The following is an 18,819-nucleotide window of genomic DNA, read 5'->3' as shown; positions in this document are numbered from 1 at the left end:
AACAGAGAAGGTCAATTTAACTAAAAGCTGGCTTTTGGAAAAGATGAACAAAACAGACAAACCTTTAGCTAGACTCACCAAGAGAAAAAGAGAAGGGACTCAAATAAATAAATGAAAGAGGAGATGTACAACTGATACCACAGAAACAAATTGGGAAATATGTTAAAAAAAAATGAATTCTTAGAAACATAAAATACACCAAAACTGAATTATGAAGAAACATAAATTGTGAGTAGACTGATTAATAGTAAGAAGATTGAATTAGTAACCAAACACCTCCCAACAAACACAAGTCCAGGACCAGTTGGTTTCATTGATGAATTCTACTTAACATTTAAAGAAGAATTAATATAATCCTTCTCAATCTCTTCCAAAAAACAGAAGAGAAGGGAACACTTCCGAACTCATTTTATAAGGACAGCATTACTATGATACCAAAAACTGACAAGGACACCACATGAAAAGAAAATTGCAGGTCAATATCCCTGATGAACACAGATGTAAAAATCCTCAACAAAATATAACCGAAACAAATTCAACAATACGTTAAAAGCATGTCAGTCCCTCTTCTAGATGGTTTAACCTTCCTTTATTGCCTCAATTCCCACCACTTCCTCCTACAAAGAATGATTAATACATACTTTTACTTAAATATTAATCATAAAAATTTATTAAGTACCTACCAGGCACTGTTTCAAGCAATGGGGATGAGCAGTAAACAAGGCCTGCAAAGCCCTGGTGGAGCTTGTAGGATCTTTCTCACCTTCAACCCTTCGTGCATATATATATATATATTTTTTGTGGTACGCAGGCCTCTCACCGTCGTGGCCTCTCCCATTGTGCAGCACAGGCTCTGGACGCGCAGGCTCAGCGGCCATGGCTCACGGGCCCAGCTGCTCCGCGGCACGCGGGATCTTCCCGGACCGGGGCACGAACCCGTGTCCCCTGCATTGTCAGGCGGATTCTCAACCACCGCGCCACCAGGGAAGCCCCCCTTCGTGCATATTAATCTCAGATTTCAACACACTTTCCTTTTCTGAGACTGCAAAATCTGAACCACCTTGCAAAGGCAAGAAGTCACCTCACTTGGTGAGTCTTTACTAACGTCCGGGGATGAATTATTCCTTCTTTGCCGTATTGATCACATTTTATTAAAATTATTTACTTTCATTTCAATCTCCCATGAGACAATGAGCCCTTAAGGGCAGGGACTGGTTTAACTGTGCCTAATGCAGAACTGAGGGGCAAGGCATTATACGTATAATACAAGCAACATTCAGCTATTTGCCTTAAAACTTTTATGGCTGTAACTTTCTGAATCATTTATATTCTCATGAGCAAGAAAAATCTCTGAGGATATAACAAAATGGCTGGAAAGAACTTAATGGTAGGTAATGGGAGCACCCAAGTGCTGGCATGGTAGAGAATGTTCCTCACCTTGTTTTCTGTAATCAAAGTACAATGGCCCAGTTTGCTTTTTATCGATAGACTTACACGTTTGTTACCTGGCTTCCCAAACTGGGGAAGCTCTCCATCTGGGGTCAAAGTTGACTGTGCTATTTTCTATTCACGGGTCATGCCCAGGGCTGTCCACGGTTGGACAAAATTTGTTGAGGGTCTGTATGGAAAAACTGGAAACAAGCCACAGAGCAGAAGTGCTGTATTTGGTCTGACTTTACCTACCAGGAGGAATCTAGTCTGGGGATTTCACCTCAGACCAAGTAGGCACAAGCTCCCTGGTGAACCTTGTCCACTTGAGAGAAGGAGTGAATAGAGTCAGACTTGGAGCCGCTCCAGCATAGAAGGCCAATGAGAAGCTAGAGCAAAGCCATGGTACTTGTGCTCCCAGCGTCGTCACAGGACAACAAGGAGAACCAATTGACCTGGAAAGCACAACGTCAATCCCCCCAGGACATTATTTTCTCACCTATGGTCACAAGAGTTTTGCAAAATAAAACAAAATTAAAATAATCCCAGAACACCGAGGTAGATGTAGGTTTAGATGGAACCTAGTTCTCAATGCATTAGGGGTAACGTGGGTGTGATTCAGATTTGAGAGAAAGGAATTATCACTTGTATCTCTACTGCAAGCAACTCCAGAAGGAGTCCATGGCCTCAGCTGAAGATATGGAAACCCCTTGGGCTAAGCTAGTGGTGAGCAAACAGGGAGGCTTCAACCTGGGCGCTAACTGGTGTGAATCACACTGCTCCCTAGTTAAGGAAACACTGGGGACAGAGCACATGCAAAACACACAGAAGGGTGGTATCCACTGCAGGATCGGTGACAGTTATAATGAGAGAAACCATGAATTCCAAATTATTCCAACCACAGCCTGCTTTTTTCTTTTCTCTCTTTCTAGGAGGTAAGATTTTTTGCAACGTTTTGGTCAGACCTTATTATTAGTGTCCCCAGGGCTCACTGAAGGCAAAAGGAAATAAGGAAATTTCTATTTTCGCCCTGGGTAATGAAATTTAAACAAAGTGACACAACAAGTAAAAAGACTGGGGGAAAGACACTGGGAAATGACAGGGAAAAAAAACATGAAAACGCACAAATGTGAAACAAGCAGACCAAAGCTATCTATAGAGGTTATGGGAGATTGTTTCCGGATGCAGTAAGACTGTCATGCTTTTAACAGAGGGACTGGTCTACTCAATATTTTCAAGGCTTAATGAGGAAATATAATAATGAGATACCATTAGTATTCTGCTGTTTTATGTACTGGTTACAAACACAGTCTAAAGCCAACATGCCCAGATTTTAGTCCTGGCAGATTTTAGGCACATTACTTAACCTCTCTATGCTCCGGTGTCCTCGTCTCTAACACGGGCACAATAATGGTGCCCACCCTGGGGGTGTGTTGTGAGAATATGTGGAAAGCATTTAGAACAGGGGCCAGATCCGAGCAGTGCTATATGATCACCTGCTATTATTTTATGGTTGTAACAAAATAACACAAAAGACAAATAAAGTGAAATAAAAAGGATCAACAGGGAAACATTATAAATATGCTTCTTTTTAAACAGAGGCTAAAAATTAAAAAATAGGAAAAGGTAGGGAAATGCCGAATGGACAACACTGATTAGAAGAAAAATTCAGGGAAAATATTTATTGATCAGCAGGAAGAAATGAAATAAAGGTTAGTTATTAAAATAAAATTAGTTAAGGTAGTATATCTGGGACTGCGGTAAGAGAGCAAGAAGGGCAAGTAGACTCAACGGCAGAAAATTTTTCTTTCTTGAGACAGCAGGGCTGTTGGGCCAAAAATACAGTGAAAGATTAACCAAGTGGCCTTACAACCTTACGAATGCTAAAATAAGACATAAAGCACTCCTGGTGGACAGGAATCCCTTCTCATGATATTATTACCATTATGAGAAAAGAAAAATATGCAAATAATCACTGGTTAGAGAGAGCAGAAGACAAGTCCAGCTAGCGCCATGTTGACTAAACGTCCGAAGAGTCTGGGAGGTTTTTGGGGTACACACCAAATGTGAAGCCATGAAAGAAAGAATATGACAGGTGTAAAGGGATGCATTTGTACCTGGGCCTGTGCATTTGAGAGGGCTCTGTAGAGACACACATCTGTTGTTTTGTTCCACTAATTTAAACTAAACTGCCAATGAGTCACAACTCACATATCCCATCCAAGCCATCCTTCTTTCATGGGTGGGCACGAACATGGAACTAGAAATGGCAGAAGATTCTAGTTTGAACTGGTTGGGAGCTCAGTTGGCCCTCACCCAGAACAAACAGCAGGAGTTGAATAATGAACCAGTATTTAGCATAATTACAACACATCTTTTTTAACATTTACAGTGAATTTTGCAGGTTACAGATTGAAGCGCTGAGAAAGGAATAACTTGTTATTTTACCGTTTTATGGGTATAAATTTGAATTCAAGGAACCATTTCAGTTTCAGTGTGAGATGAACTGCTAAATTTATTTTTTTCACTTTTTAAAACAAATAGAGAGGGAGAAAAGAAAAAAAAAGTAATACAAATTTTGCTTTCTTTCCGTAACAGAGGGCTAACTTGTGAAATAAAAAGAAGTCACCCTAAATAGGGTTTCTGTATCTCACTCAAATAGAGAAAGAAAAATGATTTAAATTGACATCAATATTAAAATATATAAAGGCTTCAAAATAATGATCTTAAGAGTTATGGTCACAAGCCAAATTGGGAAAACACATAATGGCATATACTTATAATTTATAATAATGGTTTTGAGGCTAGAGAAGAAAATGGTCTCATTAAATCCTGAGCTAACATAAAGCTGAGAGGGAGAGAAAAGTGACAGGAATGAGATTAAAATATAACAGAACTTGACAAAAATAGGAAAATGAGAGGAAAATTAATAAAACTGGAAGTTAGTCAAGGTAAAGGTACTGTTGCACTGTTATTCATATACAGAAAGGTAGAATATTAGGAATGCCTTAGCAAGAAAAACAAAAAAGTTGGACCTAGGGCATTTTCTTGGAAGATAAGATGAACATGAATCCAAAGTTTCCCATGGTAAATAAGCTGAAATAAAACACATAAAATGAGTAATGTAATTTTAATGTACCATCCTGCCTTAGTTAGGCCTCTGATGGTTTGCTGCCTTCAGTTTAGGGAGCAATGATTTATAAAAGATAGACAAACCAGAGAAGTTAAAGGACAGCTAAAAGAAGAAAAGAAAATGTCAATTAAAGGCAGTTTATGATACAACAGAGTTAAATAATAATGTTAGAAATTTTATGCTATGTAAATATATGTTTGTATAAATTGTCATGTCTCAAGGCCTATGAAGTGCTGAGTGCCAGACAAGACACCATCAATACTTTAAGGCAATCTTACCTTGCTATTTATTTTTTTTTCATTTATTTGTTCATTTATCACTGAGTACATAAAATGGGCCATTCTCAGTGTTAGGTCCTGGGTATGAGTAAAGGGCAGAGCAAAAATTGATACAAGCGCTGCTCTTGTCAAGTTTACAGACCATGCAAGTTCAATTCTAACTCCATTACTTTCTTTGATCTTAAAAAAATTACCTCTGAGCTTCCTATCCTCAGATTCTTCATTTATAAAATGGAAATTATAATGGAACATACCTTATAGGGTTACTTGGGGAATCCAGTGAAATAATACATACGACGTTCTCAGCACAGTGCCACACGATACAGTCATTAAAATGTATACAAATCCAACAACTGTGTCCCTCTGTGAAATATTAGTATCTATAGAAATTCTGGCAGATGTAATTAAGTGCTCTAATACCTTTTAAATAAATATTTAGAAGATCTACACATTTCGGCATCTTCAAGATGGATTTCTCCAGGACAAGAGAAATACAGATTAATCAACTCTTCAAAAAGATACTTGCCTCAAAGCAGCAAATATTTATTGAGAAAATTATTTTGGGGGGCAGAAATGTAAAATGATCATAGCATCTGCCTGAGCTTTATGTCAATTTTGAAAGTTCTCTTGCAGCATGAGGACAAGTCAGGGGCATTCTCTCCGATAAGCACAAAAGAAACAAATACAAAGGGATAGAATAAACTAATTCTGATACTTGGCAAGTGTGAAAAAAGGGGAAGGAGAAAAGTTACACGATACATTATTTAATGAAAAAACCACAATTTCAGATAGGGTGTTAAGAGCAGAATGGTATGCAGTCCTGAGATATATCAATATGCACGGAGCAAAGAACAGCTTAAAAATGCATTTAAAAGTGGATACAGTTTTAGGAGGGTGAGCAACTGCTTCCGACCAGAGAATAGCAGAAAGTACTGGCAGAGACCTTCAAAATACTTAGTCACATGATGGACAGTAGTATTTTAGATCATTCACTTCTAAACTGCATTGTGTAATGTGATTCAAGAGAGCCAAAGAAAGAGGGGACACAGTGCAGTGATGCCCAAGAAGGCTAGCCGGCTTAAGATACCCCCCAAAATCACTTCCACCTCAGAAATTCTACGAATCTCTGTCAACTGAGCTGGTCTATTTATATGAAAGGGTTATTATTCCCCCTCATGGTATTAGAAGAATACAATTGCACAGAATCATTTGCTTCCCCCCACCAGAGGAGCCTCTATCATGAAGGGAAAGAGCATGAAATAGAGCCATACTGCAAGTGACACAGTGTAATTATTTCACCAAAGATGACGCTAAAGAATATTTAATAACCAGAATGGCATGCGCAAAACTCAAACAGACGAGACACTGGCATTAAACAGTCATCTATCAGCAGCAAAGCAGAAGAGCTGATGTAAATTAATTATACTCCGATAAAATTTTTGAAAAAAACGAAAAAGCGCTGAAACGTCAGCTCTGTCCATGACAATGAGACACAAGTTCAGTATCTGAAGAGGACTAGAAATCGACCAGGTGAAATGCAGAGATCACTGTGGTTGTGGTTTTGTTTTTAATACGCAGTTTTTCTCAAGTGAGCCCTCCCCGGATAATATGGTTTCTCTGAGACAAGACTTCCTCTCTTATTCCTCTCGCTAACCAGGATTTTGTAGAATGCCACCCTAAAGGGCCGTGCGCTGAGAAAAATACAATAAGTAAAAGTGGGGAACACTCCCATCTCCAAACCAACCGTGGAGAGTCTAAGGAAGCAGGATGGAAACATGAATTCCAGGAACCGCCCAAGAAAACCCCTGGGAGACAAAGGCTCTCTCCAATTGGTGGGAGGTGGCAACTGCAGCATGGATGGAGACCAGGCACCCAGGACAGGCGAGACAAGCGTAAGGCTGCCATAAAACAAGTGCTTGCCCTTGGCTGCAAAACCGGCAGCAGCAGCCCAGGCCGCTGGGGCCAGTGTGGAGTAATGTCAGGAGAGCACTACAGCCTTCCAAGGTCAGGGAAGTGACCAAAACAGGTGCCAACTGAGCCCTGCCCTTGGGCAATCAACCTTTCGCATGTTTCTCATCTAAATATTCAGGTGGCTGGTTAATTAAAGCCTAGGGAGACCACCTCTGTATATCATGCTCTTTCTGGGGTTTAAAGCCCTGGCCTTCAAAGCCATCTCTCTATAAAAGCCAGGGATGCTCTCAGCCTGGTCACTTCCGGTAGCCTTCACACTTTAATGTCTACTGCTAGAAATTAGTAACGTGGTTAAATGGTAACTATGGAAAATGATGATAAAATCAATTCTATGTTGCAAAGCACTAAATTTTTTTTCTCAAATATGAGACAGTCGAGGATTTTTCTCAAGAACCATTTTCTAGAAATGTAATTTGCCATCAATCCCACACACGGATTTTTAGAAAAGCATTCTGAAAAGGACACAGATTTTGGATAACCTAGCAACTTGGATCATGTTTGCATTCAGAAAAGAATGTTCTCATTTATTTGGACTTTACTTTGGGGGAATTCTTTCTACATTTTTCACATTGCTGGTGAGATATTTCAAAATACAGGAAGCCCTCCAAATCCGGACCTCTGTCCCCTCTTTTTTCTTTCCAGCTACAACTTAAAACTTTACTGAGAAAGGAAGAAGTATGGCTGTATACTAAGTTTTCTAGCATCATTCAAAAGTGAGTAATTTTGACAAGGGTCTTAGCTAACTATTATTTTTTTAAATTTATTTATTTTATTCTTTTTTTTTTTTTTGGCTGCATTGGGTCTTCATCGCAGTGCGCGGGCTTTCTCCAGTTGCCGCGAGCGGGGGCTACTCTCTGTTGCTGTGTGCGGGCTCCTCGTTGCAGTGGCTTCTCTTGTTGCGGAGCACGGGCTCTAGGCGCATGGGCTTCAGTAGTTGTGGCACGTGGGCTCAGTAGTTGTGGCTTGCGGGCTCTAGAGAGCAGGCTCAGTAGTTGTGGTGCACGGGCTTAGTTGCTCTGCGGCACGTGGGATCTTCCCGGACCAGCGCTGGACCCATGATCCCTACATTGGCAGGTGGATTCTTAACCACTGTGCCACCAGGGAAGCCCCTTAGCTAACTATTAAATTAGTAACCTTTAATTTCTAATACATGATTTCAAACATTTAGAGGGGATATCTTTGAAAAATGTATTCTCTGCTTCCCTGTCTTAAGTGACCCAGCAGCACTAAACATAATTTATATATCCTGATGACCCAAGATCATTATTAAAAACACCCATCACTGTAATGTGCTCTAGGTGAATCTCTGGAGGCAAATGGATGGTTATGGTGTGGGGTTACAGAGTCAAACACACGTTGATCCCAACAGCTATCATAAAAGATTTTCTTGAAAAGGTCTCCAGTATCATCACAATTCTGATTTAGTGCTTCTTATAAGGTTCAGGTACATAAACTCCTGGGTTTAACATAGCTGACTTTCTGCAAAATCAAAAGCTTTCAATCAAGAGCTAAAGTTGCCTTCTCCATGGCTATCTCCTAGAACACTGTCCCTTTCTCCGTTAGCATTAGTGTTGTACGAATTGCTGGTATCACTTAAAAAGGCTAGCTGTGATTTCTGCATCCCTAACAGTGGATCGCATATAATATCCTGTGAACTCATATTCTTTCTAACTCAACTGCTCACACCTAAGTAGATACTAAGGTGGAAGAGTTTCCTACACACAAGATTCTGGGACCAATTATTCCACTGGTTACAAATTTTTCCCTTTGAAAAATGATGACCTGATGCTTTGCAAGAAATAGCTGTGCCATCTTTGGAAGCTTTAAACTATCATGTTTCCAGGGAGCAAAAGCTGGATTGGACATGAGCGCAAAGCTCTGGCAACTCACGACCACTCAAAGCCCCTCATCCTGCTTAGCCCCAGAGGGACTTCATTCATGGCACTGGCTAAGAGTGGGAGGAATTGGCAGGAATCCCTAAGAAGGCCATTTTGATCCCTGCAAAACTATCTGGGGGAATAGACTGTGTAAAATATAAGACTTAGAAAAAATATGCAGCCTCCTGACCAGCGGACTGTTCTTAGCCATGTCTTGAAATGCTCAAAAAGTATTTCAAGGGTTAAGAACATCCTAAAGAAACACCCAGCCTTCAGAAATACATCAACTCAATCAGTGTACCTGCTCATACAAGTCTTTTGTATTTTCAGTTAAATTTGGCCCAGAGACAGAGTCACACATGAAGTCTGGGCCAATGTCCGATTTATCTCCCCTGCCCCGCAAGAAATTCATAGTGGCTGTTCTTAAAAACTGATCAGATATTCTAAGAAGGCTTTATGCAGCAGCGATACTGGTCAACTTTAGATAATGCAAAATGTGAACCAAAAACTCAGCTGCCTCTTTATATCATATAGTGAAAGAGCAGTTGGCTGGGTAGCAGATGCTGCCGGGGCCCTGGTCAGACTCTCATCCTCTCCATTCAGTGAACACTGCCTGATTTCCAGCTGCCAGCATCTGCATTTCTTTGCTTCGAGATTTGTTGTGACCACAGTGGTAGCTGGAGGAGCCCCAGAACTAACGCCTCCAGAGGGCAGCACCAACCAATGAGAAGCTGGTTATTAACACTCCACCCGCCTCGCCGCTCAGGTGGGATAGCTCTAAGGCACGGGTCCGCAGAATCACCCCGCCCCCAAGTAGCGCCAGATTCCCACGGCGGTAACCTGCTTATCAACGCACCCTCTCTGGTCCCTTCTCTACCTTGGCTCATGTCCACTCACGCCCCAGATAAACTTGCCCTTCGACCCTTGTCTCAAGCTCTACTTCTGGTGGAACCCAAACTAGGGTAAGCTTTTTCCCTAACACATCCTTTTGCTGACTTTTTTCATGTCTTCACCAGATTTCTACTTAAGTTTGCACCAGTTTATTTAGAGTTTTGTCCATTGCCCTTTTCTGAAGGCAACTGAGAGCTCGTAGACCCCCAGCTCTGCTCTGCTGCTCATATACAGACACAGAAGCTACTCGTACAGCTGGGAGATTGACAAGCAGAGGAGAGTGTGTATTCAGCAATCCCAGATAGAGAGAAACGAAGATGCTGCATACGGAAGCACTCAGTAAACAATACAGCATGATTGAAATACATTTATATTATTTCTGTGTGTGCATATACATATATATGCATGTCCTTATTGTTACATTGCAACATTCTATTTCCTCTAGGGAAAAAACGCAGTTCACTAAAAGAATAAATGTAACTACAGCAGAGAAACCTGTTCAGTGAAAAAAATTTTAGATACTTAAAAACTAGGAGGCTACAAGGTATAGTGAACATATTTCAAGCCTGACTGTGAGGGAGCTGGTTTTCATCTTGGCTGTAAAAATTAATTCTAGCATCTCAAAGCAGTCGTTTCAAGGTTCTATGCCTCAATTTTCTTCCTCCAAAGTGAGAATGTTAGGTGAAGCATTCTCTAAGGGTCCTTCCTACTCTTGACTTTCACCCTGCTCTCTCAGAGCACAAGTCCTCTCTTTTAAGTAGAAATGCCTGCGACCAACACCTGGATTGGGAAATGATCATAGCAAGTAGCGATGTGTAGCCATTGGAACTGTGCGTGTAACTGACTGAACTGAAGACTGTGAACATTGGACTCCGTGTGGCTGAGCCTGAAACCATATGCAAGCCTCTGTGTCCCTGTCCTTTGAAGTGAAAGCCTTTTGCTTTAGTCTCCCAGGCCACCCTTAAGTCTCAAAAGGCTGGCTCAAGAGTTCAAGATCAGGAAATGTGAAGATGCAGAAACAAAGAACAGCCTTGGGCCCAGAAACTAGTAACAATGTAGACTATAAATCTGCCACACAGAATCACAGAACTCCCAGTTCCCTAAAAGATACAGATAAAGGCCCAACACACATTCCTAGATTGTTTTTACAGGAAGCGGACCCCAACCAGATGAACATTGCTGACCGCAAGTGCATACACTCAAAAGTGTTTGAAACCAGAAGGCTGATGATGCTTGAAACTTCACCTTGATGCCAACCAATCCGAGACCCGTGCATGAGCTGATCACATACCCTGCAGCCCTCTCCCTCACAATGCCTTCCCTGAAAGCCACTGGGAAGCTTGGGTCTTTTGAGAGTGAGCTGCCCGTTCTCCTGGCTTGGTGTCCTGCAATAAACGCCGCACTTTCCTTCACCACAGCCCAGTGTCGGTAGACTGGCTTTACTGCACCCCAGTGAACGAACCCAAGTTTGGTCCTGTAACAAGCTTAAAGGATGCTCTGCTCTGTTCTTTCCTTCTCTCTCTCTCCTCTTTTCCTTTGAGCTTTTTTTGCTGTGCATTTTTTAAAAAGTGAAGCAGCTGATTTGTCCAGAATTCATATTGCATCCTGAAGGTTGCTCTGTTCCTTTCTCTTTCCAGATACTCCCTGGGCCAGGGAAAGAGACCAGCATACTTTTTGTATCTACTGGAGCTTTCCAACAATTCTAGATGCTTTGAACCAAGAATTTATCCATTTTGCAATCCCCGCCATCATCTTACTACTATTTGATCACTTCCTCCTAGTAGCCATTCAGTTTTTCCTTACTGAATATATTCCATATTGATTCACAGTCACCTCATTCGTGCTGTGATACCCTGAAAACCCTTGTCTCATAATTCTTGCACCTTTTTTACCTCAACCATCTCCTTTTCTATTTTTGCCACCCAACAATCCAGGAATGCCTCAGAACTCATTGTTACTCAAATTTCTCTTAACCTAGATTTAAGTTCCTGAATCTTAAACTTTGAAATTTCACTCTGTGACTTAAAAGTAACCTCCTTTGACCATAGCTATCTGTTCTTCTACCTCTCTATCCATTTAATTCCAACAAACCTGTCCCTGAATGGGTCTTCATCATGAAAAGTCATGGCATTATTTCTGTCTTGACAGGTATATAATTAAGTGAATTCAAACTGTCATTCATTCCATCAACAAATACTATTAAGCCCCTACTAACTGCCAGATGGTATGGCAGGTCCAGAGAATACAAAGATCAATAAAACCGAGGCCTTACCTTCAAGGAGTTCACTACTAAGGTAGGAGATGGAGAGGAAAAATAAATAACAGAAATGGGCAGTAGTGCTATAGAAGGGCAGCTAACGGAACACTAGGCAAACAGATGGAGGAGCAATAGATTCAGTTTGGGGTGTCCCTGAGGCAATCTGCGGTGCTGGAGTTCAGGCAGGCCCGGTAAGCACAGGTACATCTCCACAACGATGTAGAAGTAACATACTTGTTAGAGACAGACGTATCAGATTTATTGCCTTTAGCTCTTTTACAATGATGCAGACTGTTTATTGGTATTTATTAAATCCCTTTAAAATAAACTATTGTGCTCCATGATTTGGAAAACTAATTTGTTTTCCAAACCTGTCCACATAATCATTTGAAGACAAGTTAAAAATGTGAATTCCAAACCAATCCTTTTTTTTCAAATTCAATTCACTTAAAGAACAAAAACAATTCACCCAAACCAATCCTTTTACCTGTGTGGTACTGTAATGTACTAATGTATTAGTACATCAGGAATGACTGATTTGAAAAGTAATGGGAATTCTGGCTCTTCAGTGGCTTTCCGAACTTCATTCTTTTTTAAATGTAAATGAAGATACGGTTAGACTGCTTTTCAGAAATAACTAACGAAAATACCAATGATTTTAGCAATCAGAAAACTTTCTAACCTAGTAAAAGGAAAACGTTTACATTGCACTGAATCTCAGTTTTTATTGTCTTAAGGGACATAAAATAGAAAAAAAAAAAACCAGGAAAAATATATCATAAAAAGGAGATAGTAGAAAACATACCAGAAGAAGCTTCCAGTCTTTCCAATCGGCTGATTAACCAGTCGAGGGAGCCAGAAAATTGAGCACAGTTTTTACGATTTCCTCTAATTAGAGCCGCTGCAAAACAGAAAGCAGATTTCACAGTTACGTGATTTTCTAGTTCAAAACCAAAGTAAGCTAATAGTAGCCATAAAATGTTGGCTCGAAAACAAAATACCTTTATTTTATACCTAAAACGCATACAAATACACACATATATACATACACAAAAATTGAGACATTAAAAAAAGAATTGATATTTATTCATGGAGACTGAAAAAAACACTGCTTATTAGAAGGACTATATTTTGAGAAAGTAACATTTCATATTGGAAAGTCATAATGAAGGGTAATGGAAAAACCAGTGTCCTGGGAGTTTCCTCACTTGGATTCTAATACTCCTTTCTTTTAATTAGCTGTAAGACTAAATTATTTAATTTCCCTAGAGCTCAATTTTCTCACCTATATAATGAAGAAGTTAAGATAACATCAGTTTACCAGAAAATGTGGCACAAAATACTAGGAGATAGAACTGGTAACTATAACAGACATGCAAAGAGATATCATTAAATGTTACAGGAAAAAGAGGGTGGGAGGGCAGAGGGCTAGTAAGTTTGAAAACCATTTTCCCCCCTGTATCTCTTCTTTCCATTTAGAGATTCACCATGCACATTAAAGACTCTAAGAACTAACCCCTGCAATAAAGTCATCTATTCTAACTTTGCTCGACCTAGTGTTTTTCTACACTTCTTTGACCAAATAACCCATCTTACATGAAATTCCTATGTGACCCTTAGGATCTCTTTCAACCCAACTGATATACTCAATTTAAAACTTTTATTGTTTCTAAATCATTCACTTCTTTCAAAGCAAATGTGGTAAATATTTTATGTAAATTCTACTCTTATACCCATAAGATTGTTCAGAAACTGTATAACTGTCTATAAAGGGCTGATGAGATTTTTATATAAAATATATGTTTAATGTGAAAAAGATGTTGCTATAAGAAAAATCACTATTTAAAATCTGGTAGTGCTAGGAAACAGTCTGAAGAACTGAAGTTTGAGAATACCACCTGTTCATCTCCTTGTTAAGAGCAAAACAAAGGAGACCCTGTAGCAACAGAGTTCAATTAAACTTAAAGACTTCCTTCACATTTCCTCTTTCCTCCCCCAAAAAGTTGTTACCTGGCCTGAAAGTAAGAAAAGAAATAATGACAGAAAAGACAGGAAGGCTTCAGTTCTTGCAACTGCATAAGAAAAGCTCTTTTGTGAATGGAGCCCCCATAACATTTGTACAAATATTACAACGTGATGTATTCAATTACTTAGGCTCTCTTCCAGCTCTGGGACCAAGAAGAACCAGCTACACACACACACACACACAGACACACACACACACACACAGAGGGACAAGTGTGTCAAGGATGAGGTGTAGTAAAGGAATGAGGAGTCCTATATGCTCAGTGGGACTTCTAATTTTAACCTATAGGAACATCTGTAGAACAGCAGCAACTGGGGGAAAGTATACGGTGAAGTTTTTGAACCTTTGTAGAGTTTCATTTGTTTAAAATTTAACCCACTCCTTTAATTTTGACTTCTGGTTTTTAAAATTGAAGATATTAACTATTTTCTAGAGGTCAAATGTTAGAGATAAGGTAATTCTTGAAGAAACTAATAACACACAAATAAACCCTTTTAATAGACCATGGAACGTTTAAGAAAATCATACAGTAAGCCACAAAGAAAACTTCATTAAACTTACTACAAACAGAAATGGTGTACAGACTATGTTCTCTGACAACAATGTAACGAAATACGAAATTAGTAAGAAAAGCAGAAACAAAAATAAAACCTACATAAGAATTTAAACTCTCTCCTAAATAATTTTTTAGTCAATGAGGAAATCAATACCACAATTTTAGAATATCTAGTAAACATCAAAAATAGCAATGCTACCTTATACAATCAATGGTCGATGGTCAAAACTGTACTTAAGGAAAAATAAACTAAACACTTTAATCGCTAAGTAACGGTGAAAAATGTTAACTAAACACTCCTTTCAAAATATACAAAAAGAATATCAAAAATATTAGAATAGGAAAAACAGAGAGCAATAAAAGCAGAAATTAATATGTTAGAAATAGTAGAAGTGATCAATGTAATAAATTGAAATATGATTGATCAATATGGTCAATGATTCTTTTTTTAAATATAAGCTAAATACCAACGACATTAGTCAAGAAGAAAAGAGAAAAAGAACAAAGTTAAGAAGAAAAAGGAATTATAAACACAGCCACTTTATATATCTCTGTACTGGAATTTTTGAACATTTAGGAAAGAGGATGGCCTCCAAATATATCTTTTTTCACCAGAATTGACCAAAGAAGAAAATCTAAACAGAGTAACAAACCACGAGTAATATTGAGAAGTATGTCAAAGACCAAAACCCTTTTTTTTTACATTCAAGAATTAAGTCATTTCTATAATAAACTGTTCCAAAGTAAAGAAAGAAAACCTCCCTACTTTTTTACAAAGACAGTATAACTTTGATATCAGTGCCTACCAAAGACAGTATGCATATAAGAAAACTAGAGGGAATGGGAAAAGAATCTTAAAAAGAGGGGATATATGTATATGTATAACTGATTCACTTTGCTGTACAGCAGAAACTAACACAACATTTTAAATCAACTAGACTCCAATAAAAAATTTTTAACAAAAGGAAAACTAGAGGGAACTCTTTCTTACCTATGAAAGCAGATCCCAAAGTCTTAAACAAGGATGGTATTTACAAACCATATTCAGCAGTGCATTAGGATTAACTCAAGTGGGGCTTCAATACTCCAGTGAGACAGAAATGTATTAGGAAATCTGTTCATAAGTCACATGAAACAGATGATCTCAATAGACTCTGTATGTACTTCTAATCAAAAGAAAATTGAACTCAGTCAAACAGAATGCCTCCTGAGCATTATGAATGTGTGTGTGCATGTGTGTGCACGTGCAGAGTATGTTTCCCAAATAAACAGAGTGTGTGACTTATTATAATTCAGCAAGTTACCCATGAAAAAATCAGCTGAGTTTCTAAAGTAATGGAAAAATATACAGAGAAATACAAGAAAGCTCATTCTAACACTATTTATAATAGCAAAGCACTGGAAACAGCTTGAGTGTGGGCTAAATAAATGATGACACATCCCTTCAGTAGGGTGGAGTACATCCACTAAAGCCTGATGAAGGTTTACAGTCACTGCCGAGGAAAGATGTCCACAGTACAGAAGTCAGTGGAAACAAATGCTATAAAAGAATACTGAGACTGCGATCCCATTTTGGTGAAGTAAATGGATATACTCGATATGCACGTGCACAGAATGGAGAAATTGAGTTTTTTAGAATATTTCTTAGAGAATGAGAGCTTTTTGAGAAATAGATCATGATAAGTTGCTGGATAGAAACAGACCTTGAGGAACATTGACAAGGGTGGGAGAGCTCTCCCTGGGTCAAAAGCGTAAATTTTCTTATTCTAAAATGGGGGGTGGGGGGAAGGAATGAATGGAGCTGGGAGGAAAAAGGGTCACCCTCTGTGATACGATTCTGCACAGGGACCCTCTGAAGCCACAATAAATTCTGTAAAATAAATTAACAAGCAAACAAATAACTCACAAAGGCTGGATAAGAATGGAAGTTTGTACGAACCAGTGAGGAGGTGACGGTCTGCAGCAAGATATTATGTAACCTCAGAGAAACATCAGATAATAAGGAAAAAGCATGCAAGTGGGAGACAGTGTAACCAAATAATGCCCCTAAGTGTACAGACATCAAAGGGAAATCTTAAGTCCGCCCCAGTCCATGAAACTGGAACGTGGACCAAAGTCAACTAAACCTTCAGGGGATCAGGCCACAGCTAATGTCCACTAGCAGGAATTTGCTATTGTTTATGTATGTACGTGGGTGTGTGAAATGTTTTATGTGTACTTAATGTTCTATTTAGAGTCAAAGAAATATTTTTTAAAGGTTATACACCAAAATGGGTGGTTACATTTAAAAGTCGTTTCTACCTTCTTTTTTTGGTCAATTATCTAAGTTTTTTTATCATGAAGATGTATATTCATTTTTAAGTTAAAGGACACAATAAAGTTACTTTCTTTTTAAAAAGAGAAAGGAAAACAATGCCATTCATACTGACAGTGGTAGTAGCTATCAGATGGCTCGGAGCGCCACTCTCATGGCCAAAGAACAATGGCAACTTTACATTGTACCTCAATGTACAGAAACAAACTCAAGACAAATGTCGTTTCATGCATGCTATACCTTAAAATACTCTGTTATTGCTGCCTAATTGGCCTGGAAGAAAGTTAAGACCTTTCACCCGCCATACTATTTTTCCTCATTTATTTAAGAAATATTAACGTTAATGCATCAGGCACTATGGTTGGCCCTGCAAATATAAGCTTGAATAAAGTGTGAATATAACACAATGGTTTGCAGGTCTTTTTCTAGCATATTCTAAGCTCCTTTAGAACTGACACTCTGTCTTATTACACTTTTGCACATTGCCTGAAACTTAGAAGGTATGTTATTTCTTAAGGAATAAATAGTATCCAGTCTCTTACGGAATAACATCGGTCTTAAGTGCAAAATTTATTTATATATTTTTTTAAATAAACTTATTTATTTATTTATGGCCGCATTGGGTCTTCACTGCTGCATGCAGGGCTTTCTTTAGTTGTGGTGAGCAGGGGCTACTCTTCGATGTGGTGCGCGGGCTTCTCATTGCGGTGGCTTCTCTTGTTGTGGAGCACAGGTTCTAGGCACGTGGGCTTCAGTAGTTGTGGTGCGTGGGCTCAGTAGTTGTGGCTCGCAGGCTCTAGAGCACAGGCTCCGTGGTTGTCGCGCACAGGCTTAGTTGCTCTACAGCATGTGGGATCTTCCCGGACCAGGACTCGAACCCGTGTCTCCTGCGTTGGCAGGCGGATTCTTAACCACTGCACCACCAGGCAAGTCTCAATTTAAATACTATAAACAAATTCTGAACTAAGCGCATATATGATGGAAGTGCTAGTTCAAACTTCTTTTGGTATTGAGTAACTCATTAAATCCTTAAACTTTTATCTATCAGAATACGAAATGCAAGTAATATAGGCACTTAATTGAAAAATCATTACTGTTAAAAATAGTCTATTCTGTATTTCTTACTAGTATCATAACACCCCCATGTATTCATGCTTTTGTCTTTTAAACTCTGACTCAAAATTTCTCAAAATACTACCAGAATCAGAAAATTACAGATGGACTGAGATAGAAGGACTTCTAAGATAACGCTCACTTTTAAAATTTATTCAACAAATACTGATTACCTGCTTTGTATCAGGCACTGTTCTAGGTGCTGGAGACACACAGGAAATAAAACTATGTTTCTTGTTGGAGTTTACTTTCAAAGCCTAGAGATACTAAGTGAATAGGCCTTAAACAGCACAGACAAATGAGGAGGCAACAGAACTATAATCCAGAAAGGTATTTACAATATTCAGATGGACAAGTGAACACTTCTAAATCTTGAAAACCATAAAAAACAAAAACAAACAAAACAAAAAAAACCCTCAGAATGTTGTTGAAGAATTTAAGAGTGTAGTCTGTGGGTTCCCAGAGTAGGCTGCCCCAAAATGTGCCTCTATAGCATATTGACTATTTTGAATTAAAGCTACTTAAGAAATGGCCAAAGCAAGAGGGACACTCTGACCCTCCTTTCTGTCTCCCTGAAAGCAGGAAATAAATCTCTCACATGAAAGATTCATTTACACTTCCTGCATCTGGAGGTATAAGGACAAGTTTACCACCAGAAACAGGGAGTCTGGGTCAAGAAACCTTTGTAAACAAACCCTGTTACTTCTCTAATTGACAACCCAAAGCCCAAACTCTGCTTAGATTCTTCATTAGTTGGGCACTCAAAACCCAAGTTTCTTTGTCCTGTCAATTCCTCACAAATTTATTGTTTCTTTGTCTAAAAGGTATAGAAGCTGCCTGCTCTGGCCTTAGGTCTCATTTCTATGACCTCCACGGGCATGAATTAAAATCTACTTCTTTTTCTCCTGTTAATCTGTCTCGTGCCAATTCTATTAAGGACTCAGAAACTGGTAACTTCTCCCATCCTAAAAGAGT

General features: G+C 39.0%; 1 protein-coding gene across 1 annotated transcript in view; it reads right to left on the bottom strand.

Annotated features, from left to right (window-relative positions):
* RYR2 (ryanodine receptor 2) overlaps window positions 1-18,819 on the bottom strand; it is a 509,874-nt gene that overhangs the window by 323,446 nt on the left and 167,609 nt on the right. Inside the window, exon 17 of the mRNA XM_027091861.1 lies at window positions 12,641-12,736. Coding sequence (XP_026947662.1) covers window positions 12,641-12,736 — 96 coding nt within the window. The remainder of the gene's footprint in view (window positions 1-12,640; window positions 12,737-18,819) is intronic.

Source organism: Aethalodelphis obliquidens, unplaced genomic scaffold, assembly GCF_003676395.1.
Source record: "Aethalodelphis obliquidens isolate GAN/ISIS:26980383/991018 unplaced genomic scaffold, ASM367639v1 scaffold73, whole genome shotgun sequence".
Lineage (NCBI taxonomy): Eukaryota > Metazoa > Chordata > Mammalia > Artiodactyla > Delphinidae > Aethalodelphis > Aethalodelphis obliquidens.
Note: the sequence above shows the minus strand (reverse complement) of the source record. Positions and strands in the feature narration are given on the sequence as shown.